Genomic DNA, 27,917 nt, shown 5'->3' with positions numbered 1-27,917 from the left:
TCTGTTATTATCTCATAGTGTGGTGAATGTGCAGGTCACAACTTGTCCACCAGAGCGTTGTGGAGTTGTTGGATTGTGTATTTGATGAGTTTGATGAGGGAAAACAAGAAATCCCATCAGCCTCCGTAGCATAGCTCTGAGCAGCTCACAGCTCTGCTCCGCCGCTCTATAAAATAGCTTGCACCGACAATTAAAGGTAACAAACCTACTGCTATGACTATAGGGATTATGGCAATGGACTAATGACTAATATGTGGGTGTATTTATCTTTTGGACTGTTGCAGTATGTTACTATTATATTTGTATTCTTTATTGCATACTGCACCAAACACCAAGCCAAATATCTTAAAGAGAAAACATACTTTGAAGGTCCCCATTTTACACACTGGACCTTTAAATAAATCTCATTCTCTGATTCTGCCTCTGTGATGTCATCATCCCTCCCTCAAACTGCTTTAGACAATAATACTTTAACAATATCAAAACTTAACGCAGATAAATGACAAGAGATACATAAGTGACATGGGGAAAACAACAACATGATTAACTGGGCTGGTGAAAGTTGCCTCCTGTGGATGTAGAACAAGTACAAGAAGCATGATGGAAACATTATTTATACAAGTTATTCAGCTTTGTGTCATTAGATAGGAGTCTTCTCCACTATCTCTAATTTATGCCAGGCTTGAGGGCTGTCAGTTACTTGTAGTTTAAAACACCCATTAGTTTTAAAAATGAGTTTCTCCTAAATTGGAAAGTAAGGAGGTACTTTTAGTCTTAAGATAATTTGTGAATACTGGCCCTAGTCATTTAGTGATGGTGATGATGAAAAGATCTTGTAGAACAGTTGAAAGATGTCAGTAGGTCAGAGAGAGAGAAAGTCCTCATTTCAGTACATTCAGGAGAATCAGCCAGAGAACTGATTGTTGATCTCTGCCGTCAGTTTGTCTACCACGCCTGGATCACTGACTCCAGAACAGCCATGAGAGCGCGCAACAACCAGAAGAAACTGTGGAAGAAGACGTCTTCTGAGCGAAGGAGCACCAAGGAGGAGAAGAGAGGAGGTGAGGAAGAGCTGGTTTCACACCAACATCAAATAATAACATGAACAGAGCAAAAGAATCAGTAAAAGAAACATATGGGGAGTGGAGGAGGAGGAGGAGGAGGAGGAGGAGGAAGAGGAGGAGGAGGAGCATTATTACATCATCCTTGCATCATTAGTCATCTGAATGAGCACTGTTGGGTTAGGAAGACTCCTTGTCTACACATCCAATTTAATTCATATTCATAGGGATATATTGCCCTTTGTAATCAGTTCTTCTTGATAAACTGGAGAATGTGTTGCCCCTCTGCTTAGAGTCTAGCTCAGGCATGGACAAACTAAGCCCACGGGCCAAATTATAGCAAAGACTGCAAACTTTGATTCAGGGTTAGGGTGACCAACAACACTGCTCCCACTGTCATTTGAATGTAGGTTTTCTTTTACTTTTAGGTAATGGCTTTTACATTATATTATGGTGCGTTCCAGGCAACCCGTAACTCGTATTTTTCCGACCTGTTCCTATGGTTACCCGTTGGAACGTACAGTCAAACTCGTAACTTCCCACCTGTGAACTCGTACTAGATCGATCTACTCCCAGTTCCCAATTCGTAATTCGTAACTTGCCTGGAACGCTACAAACTCGTAACTGGTGACTTGAAGTCGTGACTTACGGGTTAAAAAGCCTGCCTGGAACGCACCATTAGTTCACGCTAGGGATGTCACGATTGTTGATTTTCTTGGTACGATTATTGTCAGAGAAATAATCACGGTATTACGATTATCACAATTACTATGCGTTAATTAATTTCACAACACTGTGTATGTGTAAAATCAAATATAGTCAAAATAATTGCAATGCTAATTATTTACACAAACATTAATAAAGGACCAATTATATTCCCCAGGAGAAGTGTTTGAATTATTCAAGTCATTAATTGTCAATTATACCAATTGTTTAAGTTTATTTTAATCGTTTTTTGTTTGTTTTTTTATTTACAAATGGCACGCAAACTTTTAAATTCCTACCGAGTCAATGTTACATTAGGTAAATGGACCAGTATCTGTGCATTTACATCTGTTCCCACATAATATTTTTTGGAAAGTGACAGTATTTAGGAATCTTTGCGATAAATTAAATGTGGCGTTTTCTACCGCGATTAATTGTGAAAACAAGTAATCGTGACATCCCTAGTTCACGCAAACACTCCATCCATCTGTTACTGGTCCAGTGACCCGGTCGTCAAATTTAAAAACTCATTGTGGCCCCTGAGCCAAAAAGTTTGCCCACCCCTGGTCTAGCTCTACCACAGCTCAGGACTACCCACTAATCAGTTTTAGAAGATGATAATGTGTAAGTGAGACAGAATCTCTTGAGTTTTTATGTGTGTAAATGTAGAGTAATGTGTCGTCTGCATATCAGTGTAACCTGATCCAACCAGCTTCCTGTGACTCCTTCTCTTCAGCACCTGGTCTGATAGAAGTGACGGAGGAGATGGAGGACTATGGAGAGGAGGAGGAGGAGCCAGAGGAGGGGCCAGGTAGGAGGTTTCAGATTTAGCCACCTCAAATGAAAACATCTCAGCAGTTGCGTTGACAGGTGAACATTAGGAACAAATATCCTGAGGTGATGTTGTGTGTTTCAGAAACCGTGTTCCATCGCTTCTCCAACACGCTGCGGTTCTGTTGGGTGCTGCTGTCGGCTCTTCTGGACTCTCTGACTGGCTGGCTCAGCAGTTTGTCTCAGGAACACATCGACATATCCACTGTCCTCCGCATCGAGCGCTGTATGTTAACACAGCAGGCCAAACAGGTAAACAACCAAACACAACAGGACTACATTGCCCAGAGGCCTGTACCACGAAGCGAGCTCAGCCTACCCGGGTTTACTGTCAGCCTATCCAGCTGAACCTATCCACAACACTGTCACTCCGGATCAGCGGTACCACGACGCTGGTTATCAACTCGGTAACTCAACCCCGGCTTGTCTTGCTGTGAATCTGTGAACGCTCACGTATAAAGGGCGGATTCAAGGCAGCAGACAAATCACAAACAGAGCACCGACGCGTCAGAGAGAAGCGAGTTGAGCACACCGGAGCGCACACTCCTGTGAGGAAGAAAAATAAAAAATAAAAAGAAGCCCACGGTCGTGGCCCGACCCGAGTTATTAAATGTTTAATCAGTGCTGATTAAACTTGTAAATTAATTCTGCTCTGGATCCGATTCTTTCCTTTCCTTCCTTCCTTCTATTCCTCCTATTCCTTCTATCTACTGATTCTTTTAAACAGTGGCCAAACAACAGAACCATTTTATTATATTAGACTATATATTTTCCACCTTTGCTGAGCATAAGGTTTGTTCTAAATTAAATAAAAGCCTGTCCCATATAGACGCGTAGGCTTTCCGTCTCCTTGGTAACTGTAACCCCCAGTACAAGGATTTCAAAATAAGAGCACACTGAACATCATAAAACATTAAACCATAACGCTCTTCTCACTATCTGGGCTCCGGTTACCGGTGAGAGGAAACGTGTCATTATTCCCGTACAGGTGATTGGCCGGTGGGTGGAGCCTTTTACTGGATTCAGATCAATCCTGAAAGCTACCCTGCCCCGGAGCAGGTTTGCCGTTCAGAGTAAGTTACCATGGTAACTCACCACGGTAAGAATGAATCCAGCTTCGTGGTACCGGAAAGCCAGGGTTAACCCTGAAGTTACCTCGCTAAGACAGTAATCCTGCTTCGTGGTACAGGCCTCAGGTGTTAGAACTGCAACAAAGATTGTAGATGTGTTTCATGTTTGTTTTTGCTTTTTGTTTGGTTTAGGGGAATTTGCCCACCAGAAAAGCAATCAACGTTTACTACCAAGAACAGATCATGAAAACCTCCAGAGAGTCTGGCCTGGACTACAGCACCAACGAGGAAGAGTGGCAGGTTTCAGCAGCGAGAGGAAGGGAGGAGGAAGAAGAGGGAGTCATGACTGGTTCAGAGGAAGAAGCAGGAAGTCCAGAAGAGGAACCAATGTCAGGAAACAATGATCCAGAAGTTCCAAATACTGAACCAGATTCGGAACTGCAATTAGAAGTAGAAGATCCGGCAGATCGACATGCTGGGAAGCTTTCAGGAGATGATCCATGTGAACCAACCGGAGCACCATCAGGTGCAGATTTAGGAAGTGACTGTCGATGTAAAACCAGTTCAGAAACTGTTGCAGGAAGAGATCCACCTGAAACACAGTCACCAGCAGATGGTCTTCATGATGAAGAGACAGTACTAGGAGAAGATGATCCAGCAGTGGTACACATGGTGACTAAAACCAGTCAAAGAGCACGACCCAAACTGTCCAGGATGGCCAGAGTCCCATCTTCATCTTCAACTTCATCTTCATCATCAGTCTCAGAAGAAGAAAATATCACCAGGACACAAAGGTTGGTGAAGCAACATATTACTGTCATAAACATACCCAGGGGGCAAAGCAAAAAAAACCAGACACGGAGCGTTGTAAAAGAATGAAAAAAATGAATGTTACAAAACACACAAAAACATTTTAATTTTATAAAAGTAGCTCTTAGAGGAAAAAAGTAGGGATGTCCCGATCCGATCACGTGATCGGAAATCGGGGTCAATCACGTGGTTTCAGACTTGATCGGAATCGGACGTTACATCAGGGATCGGATATATATGACATATCAGCTACATGTCAGGGTTTTCCCTATCTCCTAAATTCCCTAAATTTTATAGTTGTATGACTATTTATGCCATTGTAGTACCTAAATATTTGCATTTACATAATTTTGCCAGCATAGTTACCCAAGAAGAGGGGTTTTGGGCCCCTGTAGCTTTCCAGCAGCTAGTTGACCGGGTTGTCCACCCAGGTTTTAATCCTTGAAGTTCCTAGATATCATTTCTGGTGTTAAACCTTTTACAACGCTCCGTGTCTGTCCCCTGGGTAACATATGATTCTATTAATGGCACTATAGATGCTGTCCAATGACCGTCATGTTGGAGGTTTTTGGAAACAGCACTCTGTTACTTAGCTAATTACATAGGTTTATCCTACAGCTTCACTCTTGGGCTGGACCCTGAGGAGGAAGAGGAGGAAGAGGAGGAGGAGGAGGAGTCAGGTGAGGACGAACACAGGAGGAGGAGGAGGAGGAGGAGGAGGAGGAGGGGGGAGGTGAAAAAAGGATTTAGGAAGCCGCTGCTGGTTCAGCCTCCAGGGGAGAGGAGCACCTTCCTGTCTGACTCCGCCTCCGTTTCCTGTCCACCGGTGTCTCGCACTCAGGAGCTGACGGCCAGCGAGCTGCTGAAGAACAGGTGAGGGCAGGTGAGTCACAGACATGAATCACATGCCACCCGTCAGTGCCTCACACTGCGCTCTTCCTCCGCTTCAGGACTTTCTACGACGAGGAGCTGGAGGTATCGGACCGGTTCTACCGTACCCAGTCACAGCTGCTCCAGCTGTGCTACGCTCTCTATAACATCCTTGCAGCCAGGTAAACTCTGCTCCACTCCATCATTCACACCACACCTACCATTTCCTCAGCTGTGCTCCTTTGTCACTCTATGCCAGGGTTTTCCGACCTTTTTTCTAGGGATGTCCCGATCACATTTTTTTGCCTCCGAGTCCGAGTCATTTGATTTTGAGTATCTGCCGATACCGAGTCCCAATCCGATACTTTGGCAATGCAATGCAATAAAGTTTTTAATGTAGATCAACTGTATCATCCCACTATTTTTCTGTTTTTTGTGCTCTACTAGGGATGTAACAATATCACAATCTTACAATAATACTCTACCTCAATAACAAGCCTATGACATTTATTGCAGTATTGTAAGACATGTCATGATATCAAACTCTCACTGTATGATATTAGCACAGTATAATATTAATTCTGTTATCCATAAGTCAACAACAAGAACATTTGGTCAAAAATAAAATCATGCCTTTCTCAATCACCAGCCTCTCTCCCCTGATCCCACCCTCACCTATCGTTACATGTCCGCGACGACGCAGCCACACACACACACACACCGTGGAGCTGTGCGCCACAGACCGTTGCTTTGGGTAATGAGCGCACATGACGCACGTCTACAGTAAAAGTAATGGGTTTGAGAGTGCAAAAGATGATACATCTGAACGCCCCCCATGTGGCCCGTCTTCGCTTTAGACAGATAGGGAAAACCCTGACATGTAGCTGATATGTCATATATATCCGATCCCTGATGTAACGTCCGATTCCGATCAAGTCTGAAACCACGTGATTGACCCCGATTTCCGATCACGTGATCGGATCGGGACATCCCTACTTTTTTCCTCTGAGAGCTACTTTTATAAAATTAAAATGTTTTTGTGTGTTTTGTAACATTCATTTTTTTCATTCTTTACATTCCCCACTCTTCATGAAAATAGTATGTTTTTGGCCGCTATTATCCTGATAGCTGAAATTATCACTGTCAGATATTGTCCCCCCTCTTTTAAACATGAAAGGAGGCTGAAAATCACAGGACATGTCTGTTCTGATGATACAAGTCAGTAGGGGAGACACAGCTGGACAGGGAATCGGGATATGACACAACACCGACAAGCACTGAGAGCCGGTAGCATGTTGCTGCAGGAGAAGCAGGTCCATGGAGCTGATTGGTCGATTCTTATCACTGCTGCCTGCCAAAAAGTTGAGACTGAGACAGGCGTGACGCACCGAATGTGTGCCGCTACAGCGCCGCTTTGGTTGTGACCGCGCATGACATGCCATAGAGAGCCTAAGCTGAAGTGGGAGAGAAGCTCACAATGGGACCTCAATTCGGAAAAAATCTCCATGTAAGTGAATGGGAGTCAAAATTTTATATCATGTACCACTTGAATTGTGTCATGAGAAAAATACATGACCTTAACCTCATCACATTTCATGCCAAGAAAACAGCAGTTTGTCGTAAAACAGCAACAGAAGAATTAATTTTGTGTGAAAACCACACTACAGACTACAGTACAAGATTGGGTGTCCCATAAAAAAATATGTCACCAACTGACACGGGAAAGGGCGGCATGTGGTCACCTACGCGACCTGTAGTCTTTCTGGTTACGGATTTTTTGGAATTTTATTTTATAATAGTTTTACAACAAACTGCTGATTTCTTGGCATGAAACACGATGTTTTAAATATTTAAATGTTTTTAATTTTGACTCCCGTTCACTTACATGGAGATTTCTTTCAGAATTGAGGCCCCATGGGGAGCGTTACTTCCTGCTTCCCCTAAGCTTCTCTATAGGCAGGGAAAATCCTGAATATAAGGTGCAGGTTTGCAGAGTGACCAACCAAGTTTTCAAATGTATGTACTGTATGATTAATTTATCCTTTGGCGAGCTGGTGGGAAAGGGGCTGTGAGACCCCTACTCTATGCAAATGAGACAAGTTGTCAGCACTGACATCCCATGCACATGTCTCCCCCAGGTCAGAGACAGTCTGCTACCTGGTCATTGTACTCAACCACATGGTGTCAGCCAGCTGTCTCACACTGGTACTTCCTGTCCTGGTGTTTCTCTGGGCAACACTCTCCGTCCCTCGACCCAATAAGACCTTCTGGATGACGGCCATAATCTACACTGAGGTTCCCACCACTCCTCTAATTTAAATAACTATACTATATTAGTCAAATGTCTGCCTGGTCGGTTGAAGTTTGAGCTGTCTGTGTGTGTGTGTGTCTGTCTGTCTGTGTGTCTGTCTCTTCAGGTCACCATCGTCATTAAGTATTTCTTCCAGTTCGGTTTCTTTCCGTTCAACCAGAAGCTGGAGGTGGACCGCTCCAAACCATTCCACCCCCCAAACATCCTCGGGGTGGAGAAGAAGGAAGGCTACGTCCTGTACGACCTGCTGCAGCTTCTCACTTTATTCTATCACAGAGCCACACTCAAGGTACACAACAATAAATCACCTGTTGTTTTGACTCCAGTTGTAAGTAACTCATACATCGGTCCATCCATTGGTCTTCACCACCTTAATCACCTCAGCTTCTTCAACTGCCTCTATTCACAGAATGAGCAATTTAATATGTAGCCTGCTTCTCAAAAACATTAGACATACACATCAGAGTGAGACAAAGAAGTTGAAAGGGCTATTCTAACTCAGGGCGTATTCACACCAGGCTTCTTTAGTTCACTGGAAACAGACTTTTTCCTTGGTTCAGACTAGGGCCCGACCGATTTATCAGCGAGCCGATTAAATCGGCCGATTATAGCCCGTTTGAGACTAATCGGTAATCGGCCAAAACTCGCCGATTGTCGCCGATATTTTCAGGAATAAAATGCAGGGAATAAAACTTGGTTTTACTTTGAAAAGATTCCCCCGCACCGGCGCCGACCTCATGACAAACTCCATCCACTACCACCTCAGTCACAGCACACATCGAGTGACTGATCTGTCTCAAAACCAGTGTTGCCACTGGCTTTCTGTTTCCCTTTTTTTTTTTTTTTTTTTTTTTTACCGCGGTCGGGTTGTGAATTAATTAATTAATGCTCGTCTCCGGCCGTGTTGGGTCCAAGATTCAACAAGCCGGTCGGGGTTTTACCGTTATATACCGGCATGGCAGTATGCTCATTTATCACCAATAAACACAGTAGATGAGGGTGAGTGACTGAGCTGAGGCTGTGTGACGGGTGGGGGGGTCCGCGGTGTGGAGCGGTGCGGGACTCTGACTGCAGCGGGGACTATCATGTCTGTGCTCCGTGACACTGCTGTGAGACTGACCGCCGGTGAGCGCTTTGACACGGTGCTGGGCACGGCAGCAACCGCTGATCGCTTTTGATTGAAGAGAGAGAGAGAGAGAGACGCCGTGCCGTGTAAAAAAAACAACAACAAAAAAGTATCACGTGTCATGACTTCCTGTATTTGGCCCTTCAAAATAAAAGCCCATATTGATTTTGACTTAATTTTGACAAGACAGGGCTTCAAATGTTTGTTTTTTTCCTGCGACCAATCGACCAAGGAAATTTTGGTTTGCTAATGATTTTTTGGTCGACCAGGCAGCCCTAATTTATATATTATATAATATATATATAGATATATTATTATAGTAATACAATTTTAAAACTTAATTAAAAAATAATAATAATCGGCCGATTAATCGGTTATCGGATTAATCGTAATAATCGTAATCGGCATCGGCCCCAAAAAATCCATATCGGTCGGGCCCTAGTTCAGACCTTCTGAGTAGGTGTGAATTCAAACCACTGAACTCTTGTGCGGACCAAACAAGTGAACTGAGACCATCACCACCTCCTTGTCTGGTCCGCAGCAGAGTCTTTGAGACAAACTGTTTGTAAAAATGGGCTATACAAGTACAGTAATATTGCCTTGCCTTATCAGAGTCTGAAACAAACCCTGGTATGATTCGTTTGTGGTGTGACTGCAATCTGAACTTTTTCCAAACCAAATGCAAAATCCAAGCACCTGTTTTTTGGATTCAACAGGCTTCCGTTGTTGTGAGAAAACATTATTACATTAAACATTAAACACAACATTATTATTATAATATTGAATTGAATTGAATTGAATTGAATTGAATTGAATTGAGTTGAATTGAATTGAATTGAATTGAATTGAATTGACTTTATTAATCCCCCAAGGAAGGAAATTTGTTTGTCCCAGCACCACACAACAATAAAAGGCAAATACACAATATAAAAATAGACAGATAAATACTCTAGGCACACACACAACATTCATTCATTAAAAATATGGTCAGCTGGAAAGCATAGGTCTGGAGGCTACATATGTGTTATAAAGCCTGATGGCCTATTATAGGCTTCTATATACATTATTATTGTATGTAAGGCAGTGACACCAGTCAAGAGGATTCATCACATGGTTGAGCAACCCAACTTGGTAGCCAACCTGATCTGTGCTGTGCTGATGAAGCCTGCTGCTGTAATCGTATAGTTTGAGGAAGGCTCTCCTCTGTAGCCATTTGCGTGTCTTTGTCCGTGAAATACATGCATGACCCCCACTGTGTACTTTTTATGCAAGATCCAACCAATAATTTTCATCCAATGACTGAGGGACTGTGGGACACATGTACTTTTGTTTACAAAGTTGGCGTCACTTGTGAAAATATTCAATGTGAATATGAACCGCACCAAGTAAAAAAAAAAAAAGCAAGTCAACTATCAGACTTTCCTGGTGTGAATAGGCCCTCAGATATCACCTTCCACACTTTTTATTACCTAGTAATTATACATTCATTTGGCCAATCACTGCCAACTCCACTCTCCCTTGTCTCTGCAGTGTCATGGACTCTGGGACCAGACTGTTACCACTGAGACGGACGCGCTCAGTCACAATGACAACCAGGCCAGTTCCACAGACGGCACCGCTTCCATGGATGTGTCCGATCCCACCGGAACGTTGCGGCGGCGAGGCAGAAGAACCCAATCCAGCTCCACCCAGCAGCGGTCGCCTGCAGGTACCATCAACACCACATCACTGTCAGAGTCAGACGGGTTTGGACTGTCTGAGGGCCGGGAGTCTGTGAGTCCAGTCTGTAGAGTCCATCGTAACAACTGGACCAACACTCTATCAGGGAACGTTTCCCATCAGTCTGATTAAGTCTGTTTCCAAGCAGAGCTGCTGGAGGTCGTCTCAGAAGGGTTGTTTGTATTCTTGCCAGTCCAATCCATTTCAATAAATCAGAAATCACATTAGCTGAAGAACAGAGACACTGCACTGTCATCTACCTTCATCTACATTCTAACAAACTGCTCTGTGTTGTTTATTCTAAAGTTCAAGTCTGAGCTGGTGAGTCACACTGATCTGATTTATCAAAATGTCAGTCTTCTTTATCAAAGGGCATAACTCACTTTGCAGAGGAGTTTAATCATATTCTAAATAAACATAATGGTGATGTTTTTTCACTGTTTCCAGGCAGTGTGAGTTCCAGACCTCAGCAGCTCAGCAGGGTTGATCTGCTGCTGGAAAAACTGAGACAGTTCTCCATCAGAGCCAAGAAGTACTCTGTCAGCAGGTGTTGTAACACAAACACAAACCCACCAGTGAATCCTCCTTGTGTTGACAAACCCTACTAAAGCCCCCCCCCCCCCCCCCCCCCCCCCCCCTGTCTCTCAGGTGTATGTCTGTGTACCGTCCAGTCTGTCAGTTCTTCAGAGCTCTGGTCCAACCAGAATACAGCGCCGTCACAGACGTCTACGTCCTCATGTTCCTCGCCGACACGGTCGACTTCATCATCATCGTCTTCGGCTTCTGGGCCTTCGGGGTAAAATCTCATTCACCAACCTTGTTTACATTTCTCTTTCAGTTGCAGCTTAATTCACCACTGTGGACTAATTATTTTATTATAATTATTTCCAGAAACACTCTGCAGCTGCTGACATCACATCCTCCCTCTCAGAAGATCAAGTTCCTGAAGCGTTCTTGGTGATGGTCTTGATCCAGTTTGGTACGTCTACAGAACCTGTCTGACTCTGCTGGTTTACCTGTTCACTGTTTATCTGCTCCTCTGTCCACCTGTCTCACTGTTTGTGTGTGTCTCTCTGCAGGTACCATGGTGATAGACAGAGCACTGTACTTGAGGAAGACAGTATTGGGGAAGTTGGTGTTCCAGGTGATTCTGGTTTTTGGGATTCACTTCTGGATGTTTTTTATCCTGCCGACCGTCACTGAGAGGTAACTCAACTTTACCCGCCATCCCCCAAGTGATACGCCAACATTTTTTTTCCGTGTCTTGCCTCACTCCCGTGTCCATGACCAGCAGATAGACACCATCCTTTCCACTGTGCGTGCAGTCACAAGGGAGATAGAGCCGTATCGCCCGTAATTAGCTTAGCTCAAACACTGGAAGTGTATAGAGATTGCCAGCGTGTCGTCATCATGACGTATTCCCGGCGGGGAACGCAAAGCATTGTGGGAATCTTTGGCACAAACAAACGCGCCAGACTTTGAATTTGTGGAGGCAAGAACGCTAGTTTCAAATATCTACTGCTCTGGTTTGAAGATGCCGTCAACCTGCTGTGTTGTGAATTGCAACAGTCGTTCGCACGATAGACAGGGCAAAAAGTTACATTTAGTACCATATAATTATATATATATGGGTGCTGGAAGTTGGGCAGCAGGTTAATGTCAGCGGACCACACCTTATGTTCATAGGGATCCAGCCCTTTGATTGTCTTTATTTTGTCCTCGTATCGTTTCTTTGCGGCTGGATTTAGTTTTAGGCGGTATGGTTCTTTGTTGTTTTCCTTTGCCCGCTGCATTGTGCCAGTTAATTCTGTTTTTTATTGTACTTTTGTTATTATTTACATTGTCCATGTCTAGCGCGCTATGTAGATCGGGGGAAATTGGCCAAAGATACCCACAATCCTTTGCGTTTCTGATGACGTTGCCGCCCAGTTGGTCACGTGTCTTGGCAATCTCTATAGGTAGTGTTAGCCTGCCTCCTACCCGAGCCGAAATCAGCAGTCAGAAGCTGATTTCATTTAAGCTCTAAACTCTGTAAATATATCACTTTATCAACATTTCAAACATTTTTAGGCGAGAAAGTAGCCGTTTAGATCAGCAGTGTGTTGTTAATTTGTCTAAATACCAGCTGTTTACAATTTTGTTCGGACGAATTCGGCGCTGCTCAAGCTAGCTGTTGTGACCAACGCACTTCTGGTTACTTTCACAAAATAAAACACCCGTTTCCCTTTACATACAGAAAACTATGACGATAGAATTTGTGTTTTTACTTTGAAATAGGAAGCTAACCTACCCTCGATGTAGCTAGCTTGAACCAAAATAAACCGTCTTTGCTTGAACCCTCCGTTTTGACCGATCTCGTCCCGTTAGCGGCTTTTGACCGCTCAAGATGCCTTACCGGAGAGTTTTGTCAGCTCTGAGACGAAGATCGGCCCGCTGGTTTCCATTTAGAGTTGCTGAAGAGTTTCTCTGATAACTTTAGGTGGAGGCAGGCTAACACTACCTATACACTTCAATCATTTGAGCTAAGCTAATTACGGGCGATACGGCTCTATCTCCTTGTTACTGCACGCACAGTGGAAAGGATGGTGTCTATCTACTGGTCATGGACTCGGGAGTGAGGCAAGACATGAAAAAAAAATGTTGGTGTATCCCTTTAACAATATAGACAGCTCTTTATCTACTGTCAGCACCATCTTATTATAATTCTTCTTCTTCTATATTCTAGTTATCCTGCCGAGTTGCAGGGTTTGATTTTCAAATGCTCTACTTTGGCTCACATGCAGCTGCCTGTCCTTGTATATCGTCACCCACAGATTGGTTACACTTCATGATTTGTAGCCCATGCACACTGAAGTCTGAATGGTTGAGCTGTATGAATACAGAGAGGAGCTGATGTTATTCATCTTGTTTATTTAGCCTACTTCATGTGGCAGTAGTTTTGTCGAGGTGTATTAGCTTAAAATATTGGTGATCAGCTGCCTAAATTGCTAATCAGCATTGGAATTGGCCCTAAACAAAACAATTCACTGGATCACTTATCTTAATTAAGTTGGTAACAGAATTTTTTGTGGATCAATCCAAGTCAAGCTGTGTTAAACATCCAGTGCCCCACATCATTACACTGACTGTGTTGTTCTTCCAGGCGTTTCAATCAGAACCTGGTGGCTCAGCTCTGGTACTTTGTGAAGTGCGTCTACTTTGGTCTGTCGGCCTATCAGATTCGATCTGGTTACCCAACACGAGTTCTGGGAAACTTCTTGACAAAGAGCTACAACTACCTCAACCTTTTCCTGTTTCAGGGGTGAGTCACCATCAATCCATCAGCCCAACCCAAGCATACACACACACACACACACACACATACACACACACACACACACACACACACACACACACACACACACACACACACACACACACACACACACACACACAACACTCCACAAAGCTCAGCACAGTGACTGGAAACAAGGAGAGAAACTATGGTGTTTATACTGGAGGTTTGAAGAAAGTATTAGCCTAGTTTTAGCTTAGTGCAGAGGTTGGATGGGGGCAAGTGTTAGCCTAGCTTCACACAAAGGCTAATAATACTAGTTTACTACTAGTTTAAAGGGGTATTTCAACATTTTGGCAAATTCACCCATTGCCAAAATTCCTACAGTCTTAGGAGTAGGGTTCATTACCTTTAACTGTCGGTGCAAGCTGTTTTTAGTTTGGCGGGGCAGAGACACAAGCTGCTTAGCTAACACTACGGAGCCTCATGGTATTTCCGGGTTTCCCTCATAAAACTCATCAAATACACAATCCAACAACTCCAAAACGCTCTGGTGGACAAGTTGTGACCTGCACATTCACCACACTATGAAATAATAACGTATAATTATGTAACATTACGACACATGAAGCAAATACACAGAACTACTTGCGCTTTTGAAATCACTCCGCCCAGCAGCCGTGTCTTGACTGTAGTTCCGGCTACAAATTTACCTCTAAAACAACTCTGTCTGGTAACGTTCTGTTATTATCTCATAGTGTGGTGAATGTGCAGGTCACAATTTGTCCACCAGAGCGTTTTGGAGTTGTTGGATTGTGTATTTGCTGTGTTTTATGATGGAAAGCCAGAAATACCTATGCCTCTGTTGCATTAGCTGAGCAGCTCACGTCTCTGCCCCGCCGATCTAAAAACAGCTTGCACCGACAATTAAAGGTGACAAACCTACTGCTATGACTATAGAGATTATGGCAATAGGCGAATTTGCCAAAATGTTGAAATATCCCTTTAACCAATTAACGTTCCCAGAGTTCCCTGCCTCCCTTACATGTGTTATTCTCTCTATCATTACCTGTCTCTCTGCCTTTTTCTGTACTTGTGTAGTTTCCGTCTGGTTCCGTTCCTGACAGAACTGCGGGCCGTGATGGACTGGGTGTGGACAGACACCACCTTGTCTCTGTCCTCGTGGATTTGTGTAGAGGACGTCTATGCCCACTGCTTCGTCTTAAAGTGCTGGAGGGAGTCTGAGAAGGTGTGACTCCATCTGTGTGTTTATAGTTGCATTTGTGTGACTGTGGCTTTGGGTCAGATGAAATGTGTGTGTTTAAATGCGTGTGTTTGTGTGTATTTGTGTACAGAGGTACCCTCAGCCTCGGGGTCAGAAGAAGAAGCGGGTTGTGAAGTATGGGATGGGCGGCCTCATAGTTCTGTTACTGATCTGTATCGTCTGGTTTCCACTGCTCTTCATGTCACTCATTAAATCTGTGGCCGGAGTGGTCAACCGTCCCCTCGACGTCTCTCTGACCATCACACTAGGAGGCTTCCAGGTGAGACAGTCCAGGAGAACCAGCAGTATTGATATTAACACTACTAGAACATATTGATGTCAGTATTAGTGATAGCATTAGCAGTGTTAGCTTTACTATAACTATAACTATAACATGTTGTTGTTAACAGCCCATCTTCACCATGAGTGCCCAGCAGAATCAGCTCAAAGATCTGACTGAGGAAGACTTCAGCTCCTTCACCAGCTCCTACAGCTACAAACCTGTAAGTAGGGCTGTGTGATCCAGACAGAGGTCTCAGTTCAGTTTAGGTTGTTTGACTAACACTTCACTTCAACTTCAATGAAATCATCATTCAAAAACAACTTTTATCTTTTTCTTTTTATTGGAAAGCAGGTGCACATCAACATATGTCTGTCACTGCAGACAGGAAACAAAAATGTATACAAACATATGGACATATTAACATAAACACATATATAAACATACACACATACATATACCAAGACATTAAATGTTTTATATGTAGGAATTCCCCCCATCTAGCGGTGCGGTTGCATATCTGAACGTATTCTTTATGTTGCATTCAGGTGAAATGGGGCAGACGTCAGACAGACAACAGACGCTGCATGTAACAGGATAAACAAGCGTCTATGTAAACAAGTGGTCCGCCAGCACGAGGCAAAACAATACAGGCCTGACAACATGTTGTCATGGTGATGTGGTATTGTTTTACCGTCTTTCTCTGGTGGAGTAAAATGACATCCGGTTGGTTTGCCGACGGCTGTCTGTCTGACTGCACCTGAATGCAACATCAGTGCCTCCGTCCTTCCTCACACTACACAGTGGTGACAGTTTTAACAGGCCGAGCCCACAGCTCCGCTGAGTTTCTATGGTTACCTACGGTCATGCTGCCACTCAACGTAAAAAATGGCGATGCAACATGGCCGCCTCGGTTCGGTGCGTCGCCCACTTCTGTATTTGTAACGACTTGTAACAACTCATTCTAAGGTACCAGAAAGCTTTCATTTGTATGTGAGTGTGATTCCACTTCAGTGAAATACGTATTTATGAAAGACATATTTGATTTTTGCTAATAAAAAGCAAAATAAGTTACATACTGGGGCTTTAAACAAGAAATAGATAAAAGAGAATAAAAAAATATGAAGATAGATAGATAGATAGATAGATAGATAGATAGATAGATAGATAGATAGATAGATAGATAGATAGATAGATAGATAGATAGATAGATAGAGTATCTCTCCCTGCTTTCCTGTCTCTCTGCTTATCACATAAAGGCAAAAAAAAGGCAAAAAAATATCTTTATGATTGTAGCTGTTTGTAATTATTTTTTGTATTGTTTAGTGGTCCTGTGTTGTACGATCTATGCAAGCATCCATCCATGGTGTGTGCTGCTCAGTCTCCTTGTGTGGGCATCAGACATGAAGCTGAGCCAGCTGACTACAGAATGAAAAAGGACACTGGCCGATACTGATTAATAAAACATGCAGCATTTCACTGCAGGCTCTGGAAAAAGATCCAGTTCTGCCCTAAGCTGCTGGTGGCATCAGTGTTCAGGGACCAGTCCAGTTCACCATCAAGGTGCACACTTAGATGTTTATAAGTGTGCACCACTTCACTGTCCTTCCTTTGATGTTAAACAGCTGGAAGGTGTGTCTAGACAAAGGAGATTTCCTTCCCTCCCCACTGAGCTGCTGGTTCCCTGGATTCACTGGCATGAAGCATTTGAAAATTTAATGCTGGCTGCTGTGTCGTGGCAACAGCAGCACTGGCCCGGTCGGTTCAGTGGTCTCTGCCTCAACACCGCTACTAACCAGCTCCTTGTTAACCTTGAAGCTGGAGAAGATGCTGGTCACAGGTAGAATTCACAGGCATTTCCTTGGGACAGCCACAGTCCACAGCTGAACCAGTTGAGCAGGCTGACCTCTCTGCTCAACCTGACAACCAGCCAGGTCAAAGACTAGCTACCTCAAAGAGGAGGTGGAGTAATACACATAGAAGACTGTAACCCTACGTCACTTAAAAGGCCACGCCCTCTCACCGGTGAAAACAAAGGAGAACTCCTCAGTGTTCCAGAGGAGCTAATAAAAAAAAAACAATGCCGAAGAGTTATTGTTCATTGAACAACTTAAAAGAACCTTATCAGATTTTCCCTACTCCCCTTAAGAGAGTGGGACAGGAAAAGAAGAGATTTATGGCTTCAGGCCGTACGAAGAATGGACATAAATGGCAAGCCGTAGTCCATGTGCTTGTGTGGTAAACCCTTCAGGGGGGGCAACCACCATTCCGAAGGTCCGTTCTAAAAATGTACATAATGTGTGGGCTAATACACAAGGGAAAAAAAATACGTGATACAGCTAATTTAATGTTAGATAGGCGAAATCAAGACGGACTATGGCGGGATTTGCATTTACCGCCAGTCAAAGCCAGCAGTTTGTTTTCACCGGAATGGGGGCGTGGCCTCACTTGCTACTGTCATCACTGACTACACCCCTGACAGGTAGTTCCCTTCTGTTTCAGTCAAACTCTCAAATAAGCAGCTGTTCTCATACATATCCCATATCATTCTGTCACACATTCACTTTTATGTTGTTCCATACTCCTGATTATTTGCATTTTCACATGTACTTTAATTTCTCATTCCTTCATTTCTATATGACATTATTTATTGTCCCTCAAGGGGAAATTTGATTTGCAGTATACAGTATACTGTAGGTCAACAGTACAAGACAACAATAAAATCAAAATAATCACAACAGTAATAGCCATCAAGATGAAAATGGGTGAAATGGATAAAATCATGTTGTGTTTCAAAGCTTTGTTTTCATATACAGTTACATTTACACAGATTAATATCAAAGCACACATCGCTTCTTCCTGGTTATAAGTTTTACACTAACTCTGTTGCGTGTGTTTCCCAGAGTGCCTTGCAGTTCCTGGAGGCGTACCGTCATGAGGATGTGACTGTTGCCGAGCTACAGGGCAGCAGTAACTCTCTGTGGACCATCAGTCCTCCCAGCAGGGAGTACCTGAGCCAGGTCCTCAACCTAGACCACTTCCCTCTCACCCTGTCCTGGACTATTCAGAGGTCAGTCAGTCCTCCACACGATTATCAGTTATCAATCAGCACTAATACGTATAGGTAGAACTGACAGTTGTACAAATAGCAGTATTATTAGAAAGTGCAGTATTAGTAGTTAGACTTACTTACACTGCTTCTATACTTCTTCTATACCGACAGCATTAGTAGAAGTTATTGGACTGTCCAGAGTGGAGACGTTTTACTTTACTAATCAATCAATCAATCAATCAATCAATCAATCAATCAATCAATCAATCAATCAATCAATCAATCAATCAATCAATCAATCAATCAATCAATCAATCAATCAATCAATCAATCAATCAATCAAAAATGAAGTGAATAGACTGAACTTCTTTGAAACAGGAACCTGAGTCTGGGGGCGAAGGCGGAGCTGGCATCAGGTAAACATGTGACCTACCTGGACGATCAGACTCGTCTGGAGCTGATCGAGCTGCTGAATGGGACAAGGACACTTCCTGTGTGAGTACAAGGGTGGGGGGGGTTCATTTATTTATTTATTTATTTATTTCTCTCATTCTCTCCCTCTTTCACCAAGCAGCAGCCAATCAGATGTCCCCATTGTCTCAATCAGCCAATAAAGTTATCCTTGTCATAAATTCTACTCAGCCACATCCCGTCTGTATAAAGCAGTGTCTTATCCTGCTCCTCATCCTCATCCTCCCCCAGAGGTTTTTAATCCTGACGCGTCACGCTGCAGGAGTCTGAACTGCATTTCAAAGCCTTGAGTTGTCCAGTTAGTGCTGCCATCTTGGTTCCGTAACCAGAGAAACCATATTGGGATGAGAAGGTGTAGCTGGGTGTGTGTAGAACTACTGTATCCTGGTGTCAGCCAGGTCATGAACTCCCTGAGGTCGGTGCTCTCCAATACGATGGCGGGGGTATTGTTTCACTCTTTCACGTCTCTCTCCAGAATGGTAGCGAATAGCGATGTAATTCTTTTTTTATTAAAAAAGCGGGACACTTCAGCCTCTTCAAAGAGTCCACTGGTGTGTCTGTAGGGTTAGGGTAGCCAAAGAGAGTTCATTTACATCAAGATGGTTACGTAGATTACCATTCAGACATTTTACTCAAGCTAGACCCAGACATGGGCCTCGATGGAGGGAGAAAGTTTGTTCACTGCAGGAAACAAGACAAAAACACCTGTGCACCAAATGGAGATGTCAGAGCTGTGATGTGGTTCTCTGCCTCATCGCAGACACACACTGTTTTAATGCCAGGCCAATGGGGCATTTTTGTAAATAATGTAAATAATATAATTTGTATCATAGTTAGAACCCTTATTCGTTTTTCCCTAATCCACAAGACCTCAAAGAACACCTATAGTGTCTAAAAAAAAGTTTTAGTCCATGAGCCAGACCACCAATCGCAATCGAAAGGGTGGGCAAATTCTTGTTGCTATTTTATTATTCCTATATATGTCCAGTTTATTAATTGGTATGATAACCTTCGCACAAGAGTAGCTTAACAATATTTATCATGCATTCACTATTTGGACCATAAAAATGCCATATACACCAATTATGGCCATTCTCCGATGTTGCACATTTCATAATTTGTGTGCCACTACTGATGATTTAGAGCGCCTTTGCAGTTAGAGAAAGGCCCTGCAGATAATATTTGTTTGCACCACTAGTTGGCGCTAATTCCACTGGGTGCATGAGGGAGCGAGGGGGAAAATCGGCTTTAATACTGCTGTTAGCGGGAAGTAGCAGAGGACTTTTGTGAAATCACATTATACAGGGAACATTTTTAATGGTTTATATATACATTCAAGGTTAAGAAGGCTAAGATGTAGTGAGTAAAGATGACATTAACATTATAGCATTACATGATAGGTTTAGGGTTATTTAGGGGGAACTGGGGCATTGTTCATTAGGCTGACTGCAGAGAGGAAGAAACTGTTCTTGTGGCATGAGGTCCTGGTCCAGATGGACCGGAGCCTTTTGCCAGAGGGGAGGGGCTGGAAGAGTTTGTGTCCAGGGTAAGAGGGGTCAGCAGCTATTCTGGCTCTGGTCCTAGAGATGTACAGCTCTTGAAGACTCTGGGCAGAGTGAATGACACGCTGCAGTTTGGCCTTGTCTCTGGCTGTAGCTGCAGCACACCAGACTGTCATGGAGGATGTGAGGATGGATTCAGTGGTGGCAGTGTAGAAGTTCACCAGCATCTTCACAGGGAGGTGAAACTTCTTCAGCTGCAGCAGGAGGTATAGCCTATCCTCTGATGAGGCTTCTTGGTGAGGGAGCTGATGTTCTGCTCCCATTGGAGCTCCTGGGAGATGGTGGTGCCCAGGAAGCAGAAGGACTCAACCAGGGTCGCTGTAGAGTCACAGAGGATGACAGGGGGGAGGGCAGGTGGGTCCTTTCTGAAGTGCACTATCATCTCCACTGTCTTCAGAGCGTTCAGCTCCAGGTTGTTCATGCTGCACAATGACACCAGAGGGTCCGTCTCACTGCTGTAGGCCAACGAGCCAACTCGTCCCCATCAGAAATGAGGCCGATGAGGGTGGTGTCAGCAAATTTCAGGAGCTTGACAGACTGGTGTCCAGATGTGCAGCTGTTGGTGTACAGGGAGAACAGCAGAGGAGAAAGGACGCAACCTTGGGGGGATCCAGTGCTGATGGTCTGGGTGTCAGAGACATGTTTCCCCAGCCTCACCAACTACCGTCTGTCAGTCAGGAAGTCCGTAATCCACCTGCACATGGAGTCAGGCACATTAAGCTGGGAGAGCTTGTCACGGAGCAGAGCTGGGATGATCGTATTGAAGGCAGAGCTGAAGTCCACAAACTGTATCCTGGCGTAGGATCCTGGGGAGTCCAGGTGCTAGTGGAGGGCCATGTTTACAGCATCATCTACAGATCTGATGGCTCTGTAGGTGAACTGTAATGTCCTTAAGGTGGGTCAAGACAAGGCACTCAAAAGTCTTCATGACCACAGAAGTCAGAGCAACGGGTCTGTAGTCATTAAGGCCTGTGAGCCTTGTCTTTTTGGGAACTGGAACAATGGCTGAGGCCTTGAAGCAAGCTGGCACATGACAGGTCTCCAGTGAGGTGTTAAAAATGTGTGTGAACACCGGAGACAGCTGATTGGCTCAGTGCTTCAGGGTGGAGGGGGAGACTTATACCCCTTTCCCATTGGCCAAAAAACCCGTTTAAACCCACAAACGCACCGACCCGCGTCAACCCGGGACGTCTGTCTGACTACCCATTTCTCCGACCATACATTTCTTTATTTTTGAGTCCATTAGTCCGACCTCCCATTTCTCCGACTTAAGTAGCCCTAACCCTCAACCTTACCCTAAACCTAACCTTAACACTGTAGAATGGGTAGTCGGAGAAATGAGCCGTCGGACTTTTCAGTCGGACTGATGTATGCCCCCCCGTCGACCCGCGTCAAATGACTCGGCAAGCGACGCGGGTTAAAATCGCCTTCAATCGGCTCGGCTCTGATCGGCTTGCAGTGGGAACACCAGACCCGGCTCAACCCGCTAATTTATGTGATGACATTGGGCGTTATGTGATGCCACATCATCGCACCAGTCGCGTCTCACGTAGGCTACCAAAACAAAACTCTGCTTGCATTCAAGACTGGGATTTGAAGATCAAAGAACACTGACCAAAAAAGATTGAAAAAAAAGAAGCGACAGTCTGTTTAACTGACATGTTGTGCCGCGGACGTCCATCATAAGGCGGCCGCGGCAGACTCGCTGTCCTCCGTGGCGGGCGGCTGGGGCATGACAAGGTGTTTCTCGAACTGCGAATGAAAGCGGGGCGACTGGTTTATGCGGGGGTTAGACAGACAGACCCGGCTCATTTTGGTCAATGGGAAAGGAGCCAAATGCCGATTGTTAGCGGGTCGACCCGCATTTAAAAAACCTGCGTCGACCCGCTGATGTTAGTAGGAAAACGGCTAGAGTTTGGGCCTGCAGCTTTGCACGGGTTCCGCCGTTTAAACAGTCTCTTCACCTCTCCTTCTTTGATTTGATTTGATTTCTATGATGGAGAGAGGTGTGAGAGGTGTGGGGGAGGGTGGCACTTGGGTGTGGGGCTGTGTAGGTGATCCAGGTGTGGAGGAGCTGTTGCTGATCGATGGCTGGTGGTTGGAGGTGTGGGGGATATCAGGTCTGTCCCATTGTCTTTCAAAGCAGCAGTAGAACTCGTTCAGGCTGTTGGCCAGGCGTAGGTCATTGACAGAGGGACACTTGAAATACTGTACTGGCAGTATGCTCCACATTATTTGTGACAGAAGGAGCAAGCTCTTTAGTTGATTTTAATTGTGTAAAAAAGTATTTGTTTGTTCTTGTTATTGAATGAAAAGTAAAACACTCTAAAAACGTTGGCTATTTCATGTGTATGTTCTAATTTTTATCACATTTTCATTCACATATTCCTGAGGTGAGTCTGTTATTATTACAGTAGGGTCTTGATAAAAGGGAAAAACATCCTTGAAGTGATTTAGGCACTGAGTGGTCAACAAACAGCATAATACCGAACAAGCGCTATACACAGTTTTCAAGTTTCCACTCTACCGGTACACCTATTCAACACATGATAACCACCACTAAGCTACCTGTTTGCAATGGTTATCATGCCAAACTGTTCACTAGAGATGTCTACCAAGTCAAAAAAAACAAACTAGAAATTGCCCACCCATTCGATTGCGGGAGGCCAATTTTTGGGTCTTGGCTCATGGACTATTTATAATAATTGTCTGTGTGTGTTTCCAACAAATGTATGTGAAATGTATTTTCCATTTTTTATTTTCCTTTCTTTTTCTGATCATATAGCTTTGTCTACCTTCATATGACACCACTGCAGAATGAATATTCTGAAAGCCCAGGTTGTCCTGGAAAAAAGGATGTCAATTACTGGATTACTTGTGCATCACAGGGCTGAGGTTTAAGGAGAGAGAAACACAGAGTTGACTCTGAAGCATTAATCACATCCTCATCTGCATGCTTACAGTACTGTACCTGCTGTGTGGTCTGTTCTCCTCTAAAAGACACTAACTGGGAATCGTGTATTTAGAAGAATGGATAGTGACATGTGTTGTGTTTGTTTGTTTCCAGGGTGATACAGGAAGTGTTTCCATGTTTCATGCGAGCTCCCAGCGATTCCAATGCCAAACCCATTGAACAGCTTTATACAGGTTTCATATTTATATGATTGAATATTCACACCAGTGGAAACATTGATGATATGTGTCAGTTTAAAGAGTTGTTTCTATGTGTTTATAGTCCAGTCGTCTCTCTCTTCTCTTGTCCAACCAGATGACCACTACAAGGACATTCTACTGGCTCTAGAGAGGTCGACCAATCAGAGCAGAGAGATCCAGGAGTGGTGGATCGTCAACCAACCAGCCGCCAGCGTGGTGCATCTTGTGGGCGGGGCTTCGCTGACTGACAGGAGGGAGGCGGGGCTTCAGCTCTTTGTGTTCAGCGATAAAGTCAGTCCTCCAAGTCTGGGCTTCCTGGCCGGATACGGGTAATTAATGATCAGTGTACAGCTCTGTTTAGTCTGTCGTTCTCTTTCTATTTGTTGTGTTTAGCTCAAATTTCAGTCTGCATGTTGGAATGACAATAAAGTACCTTGAAACTTCAAGCTAGTAGTACTGCAGTAACAGAGGTACCAGACAGTAGGGTTGTCACGATTTCCATTTTTTATCGAAATCGATCGAAATGACGTCATGGTCTCGAGCATCGAAGTCAAAGAGAGGATCGACGATCCCCCCCTGCAGCACTGCCCCGCTGTCTGTCACATTACTCTCACGTATCAGCGCAATCTCGTTTACATCAGGAAGAATAATGAGACGCAACGGTAAATTAATGAAAATAAAATTATGAAAATGTACAGATATTTGTTTCGAAACCTTGGGGGCAATTTTGCCCCCTGGATCATGATTTTTCGGGGGCATTCTTGGTAAAAATTGGGGAACAAGATTGTTACCTTTATATTGTAAATAAATTATTTAAATTTGGCCATTAGTGCCTAATGGGATACATTCTGGAAATTGCATCACTTATATGTAGCCCATCTTTTGAAATAAGATTTTCTGTATAAAATTTGATGAATAAAACCAATGATCGTAGACTAGACTAGTCTGAAAATGGAATATAGGCCTCTGTGCTGTAAGAAAAAGAACCGAGAATCGAGAATCGAATCGAATCGTGACCCTCAAATCGAAAATCAAATTGAATCGAGGATTTGGAGAATCGTGACACCCCTACCAGACGGTGGTTGTAAGGGAAGTGATAGTAGTTAGACTAAAAGTAGAATCAGTAACAAGTCAAGTATTGATTGGTGATTGATTGATGATTGACCTCTTGTGCAGCATCATGGGACTGTACGCCTCGGTGGTGCTGGTCATAGGGAAGTTTGTCAGAGAGTTCTTCAGTGGGATCAGTCACTCCATCATGTTTGAGGAGCTGCCGTGTGTCGACCGCATCCTCAAACTCTGCACCGACATCTTCCTGGTAAAACTTTGATTATATTAGTCCAGTCATTTTATGAAAAAAGGTTGAACAAATTGCAACAGAAGCAAACTCAACTGATTTTGTATCCTCAACATGTCCTGAGTGAGGGGGAAAAAAAACAATCCTGCTCTACTAAGGATGTGGCTGTCTTGAAAAATCTTGAAATTTAAAGTGATTTCATGCCGGTACCACCACAGCAACTTTATATATACATGTGCTGTCAAAACGGTGGAATTTATGCAAATGTATGCAAATTTGCTCATGTTAACAAAGAATTTCAAAAAACTTGTAATACATTTTTTGTTTGTCTCAACTCAGTAATTTTCATGGAGATATCTAAAGGTTAAAATTTTTTACCCTATTCATGTGAGAAAAATAATTAATATGCGTATAAATGGGATATATTTGGGTCTTTTTCTAAACTTTCCCCTAATGGGATTCTTCTGGGCTTTTTTTCCCTCACTCAGGATATGTTGAGGATACAAAATCAGTTGAGTTTGCTTCTGTTGCAATTTGTTCAACGTTGACCCCTTTTTTGGCCTAAAATTACTGGACTATATGTGAACATCTGATTATGGCTGTTTTTTTAATTATATAATAAAAAAAACTATTATTACTTGATTGGAGTTTTTCTGAGACAGTTTTCCTGTTTCAGGTGAGAGAGACGGGTGAGCTGGAGCTGGAGGAGGAGCTTTATGCCAAACTGATCTTCCTGTATCGATCACCAGAGACTCTGATCAAATGGACGCGACGCTGAGCTTATTGATCATCACGGTCCTGATCACAGACATTGTTTATTACGTCACCACAGACCTGATTCGCAGGCGGCTCCCTCAGCATTATTTAAATGTAACACAGGGAACCCACAGGAGTGGTTCTTCCACACATCACTGTGAAGGACAGAGGAACTGTGAGTGGTATTGGACCTGAAGGATTCAACAAACTGATCATTTCAGAAGTTTCTGAACATTTCTGGATGTTAATTTAACATCTGTGGATTATTACCTGTAGGAGAGCGGTATGAACTGCTGAAGGATGGAGCTGAAGGTGACAGGAACCTTCTAATGAAATGTGAACTGATCTCAGGACAGTACCACACAGAGTGTTATGGGAATATTAAAGTATTATGTATTGATTATTGATCATTAATGACTTGAGAGACATTGTCACCTCCTGGTAAACCTGGAACTATTTAATGTGACTTTCATGTTAGGAAACATTCCTTGAAAACATCTGGCCAGAGTGTCCAGGAGAACAACAAGGGACTGAAACAGCTCCAGATCATTAACGTTGTGAGAACAGGTTTCCCTGGAGACGTACAGGAGTTGGTGTGAGGAGACTTCATAAAGAGGGAGCGCCATCTGTAAACACTGAAGTGTGAATCAACAAAAGAAACACAGCTGTTTTCACTTATTTGGGTTTTTTAAACTTGTGGGAGTGTTCATCTTTATGCTGTGTTGAGTTGTGTTTACCATGGTGTTAGTGGTGAGAAGGAAAACAGACTTCAGCTCTACTGCAGCTCTAACCATGTGATTCATAGTCCACTCAGAACCTTCACAGGAGACCAAGGACTTGTTGGTAGAGGTGTTTGATTGTGTGATTGAATTATCAGTATCAACATCTAAATACAATAGCTGCACATCACATCATGACAGTAGCTTGTGAATGGGTTACTTGAAATGCATAGAAAATCATCATACCTCCTTGAAATAGCTAGAATATTTGCCTGAAATCAAAACCCAACAAATGAACATTTACAACATCAAAGTAATGAAAAGAAGTTACTTTTCTGACAGTTCTGTAAATTAAAGGGATAGTTCACCCAAAATTGAAATTTCACTCATTATCTACTCACCCTCATGTGGACTAAGGGCTGGGAGAAGTTTCAGAGTCCTCCGTGGCTTCTCTGAGTTACAGGGGGTCTCGGCGTAGCAGTGCATGTCCATATAACGGTTGCAAATGGATACCAACTGTCTTCGTAACAAAAAGACACACCAAAAAACATCCAAATACCTCCATGCTGCTCGTATGTAATGTCTGTCTTGTATTGAAGCCCCAAAATGCAAAATTGTCCCGAAAAAAATTAAATAAGTCTATATTTCAAGCTTGTTTGTAGTGGAAGCTCCTCTTCCCGGTTCGTCAAATTTGGACAAATCAGGGTCCGTCCTCTTCCCAGTTCGTCCAAATTTGACAACCCGGGAAGAGGAGCTTCGAGAAATTTCAATTTTGGGTGAACTATCCCTTTAATGAAAATTTAACGACTAGAGTTGGAAAAATCACCAGTCCCCTGATGTAATGCTTCATAGATCCACCGTTTGCTTTAATTGCAGCCATCAGGCTCTTTGGTTATGTCTTTACTAGATTAGGGAATATTTTCCCCATTCTTCTTTGCAGAATTGTTTGAGTTGAGTCAGATGGCTCAGTCATCCAGTTTGGATGGACAAGGTGTTGGTGGTGCCAGACACTTTCCACTTCTCAATGTTGCTCTGGATGGTTCTCACAGGGATAGTTAAAGCCTTGGAAACCTTTTTGTGGCCTTCAATCTAACTTGTGCCTTTTTACAAATTTATCCTGGAGGTCTTTTCAAAGCACTTTTCCAACCATGCTGAATTCTTCGCAGTACTATGTAGCCTACTGTACTACTAGTAGTGGAATCCTCAAGACACAGCTGGTTTCATTCTGAAATCATCAAAACCAGGCATTTGATGTCAGTCAGCCTGGGGTATGGCATGAAAGTCGATTGGTTGTGTACAAGTTGGTACAAATGGTATAGTCTAAGGGCTGATGATTTAACCCAACCAGGTATTTCACTTTTATTAATTTTCCATAATGTTTTAAAATGTTATTTTCACTGTATGATGAGGGTTATATTGTACACTACATACAGCTCAGATAGACAGAGTTAGATTGAATTCATTTAAATATCTGGGGTGTAATGTGACAAAAGGTAGATCTGTAGGCAGCAGGGCGATGACTGTCTATATCCACAAGTTTCCAAATGTCATCTATGGTCAAAACCAGAAGCCCGTTTTGCATTTCT

General features: G+C 43.4%; 1 protein-coding gene across 1 annotated transcript in view; it reads left to right on the top strand.

Annotated features, from left to right (window-relative positions):
- LOC146967008 (piezo-type mechanosensitive ion channel component 2-like) overlaps positions 1-26,026 on the top strand; it is a 98,360-nt gene extending 72,334 nt beyond the window's left edge. The window contains exons 33-56 of the mRNA XM_085762729.1: positions 941-1,061; positions 2,503-2,577; positions 2,683-2,849; positions 3,860-4,461; positions 5,096-5,152; positions 5,186-5,350; positions 5,428-5,529; positions 7,486-7,642; positions 7,765-7,947; positions 10,315-10,492; positions 10,951-11,050; positions 11,152-11,299; positions 11,395-11,482; positions 11,583-11,709; positions 13,646-13,804; positions 14,879-15,026; positions 15,133-15,321; positions 15,452-15,544; positions 18,225-18,391; positions 18,752-18,868; positions 23,474-23,553; positions 23,675-23,888; positions 24,736-24,877; positions 25,533-26,026. Of these exons, the coding sequence (XP_085618855.1) occupies positions 941-1,061; positions 2,503-2,577; positions 2,683-2,849; positions 3,860-4,461; positions 5,096-5,152; positions 5,186-5,350; positions 5,428-5,529; positions 7,486-7,642; positions 7,765-7,947; positions 10,315-10,492; positions 10,951-11,050; positions 11,152-11,299; positions 11,395-11,482; positions 11,583-11,709; positions 13,646-13,804; positions 14,879-15,026; positions 15,133-15,321; positions 15,452-15,544; positions 18,225-18,391; positions 18,752-18,868; positions 23,474-23,553; positions 23,675-23,888; positions 24,736-24,877; positions 25,533-25,634 (3,681 nt within the window). The 3' untranslated portion in view covers positions 25,635-26,026. The remainder of the gene's footprint in view (positions 1-940; positions 1,062-2,502; positions 2,578-2,682; positions 2,850-3,859; positions 4,462-5,095; positions 5,153-5,185; positions 5,351-5,427; positions 5,530-7,485; positions 7,643-7,764; positions 7,948-10,314; positions 10,493-10,950; positions 11,051-11,151; positions 11,300-11,394; positions 11,483-11,582; positions 11,710-13,645; positions 13,805-14,878; positions 15,027-15,132; positions 15,322-15,451; positions 15,545-18,224; positions 18,392-18,751; positions 18,869-23,473; positions 23,554-23,674; positions 23,889-24,735; positions 24,878-25,532) is intronic.
- The last annotated feature ends 1,891 nt before the right edge of the window (positions 26,027-27,917 follow it).

Source organism: Trachurus japonicus, chromosome 20 (assembly GCF_045865225.1).
Source record: "Trachurus japonicus isolate A0001 chromosome 20, Traja_1.0".
Lineage (NCBI taxonomy): Eukaryota > Metazoa > Chordata > Actinopteri > Carangiformes > Carangidae > Trachurus > Trachurus japonicus.
This window is presented reverse-complemented; position numbering and strand designations above follow the sequence as displayed.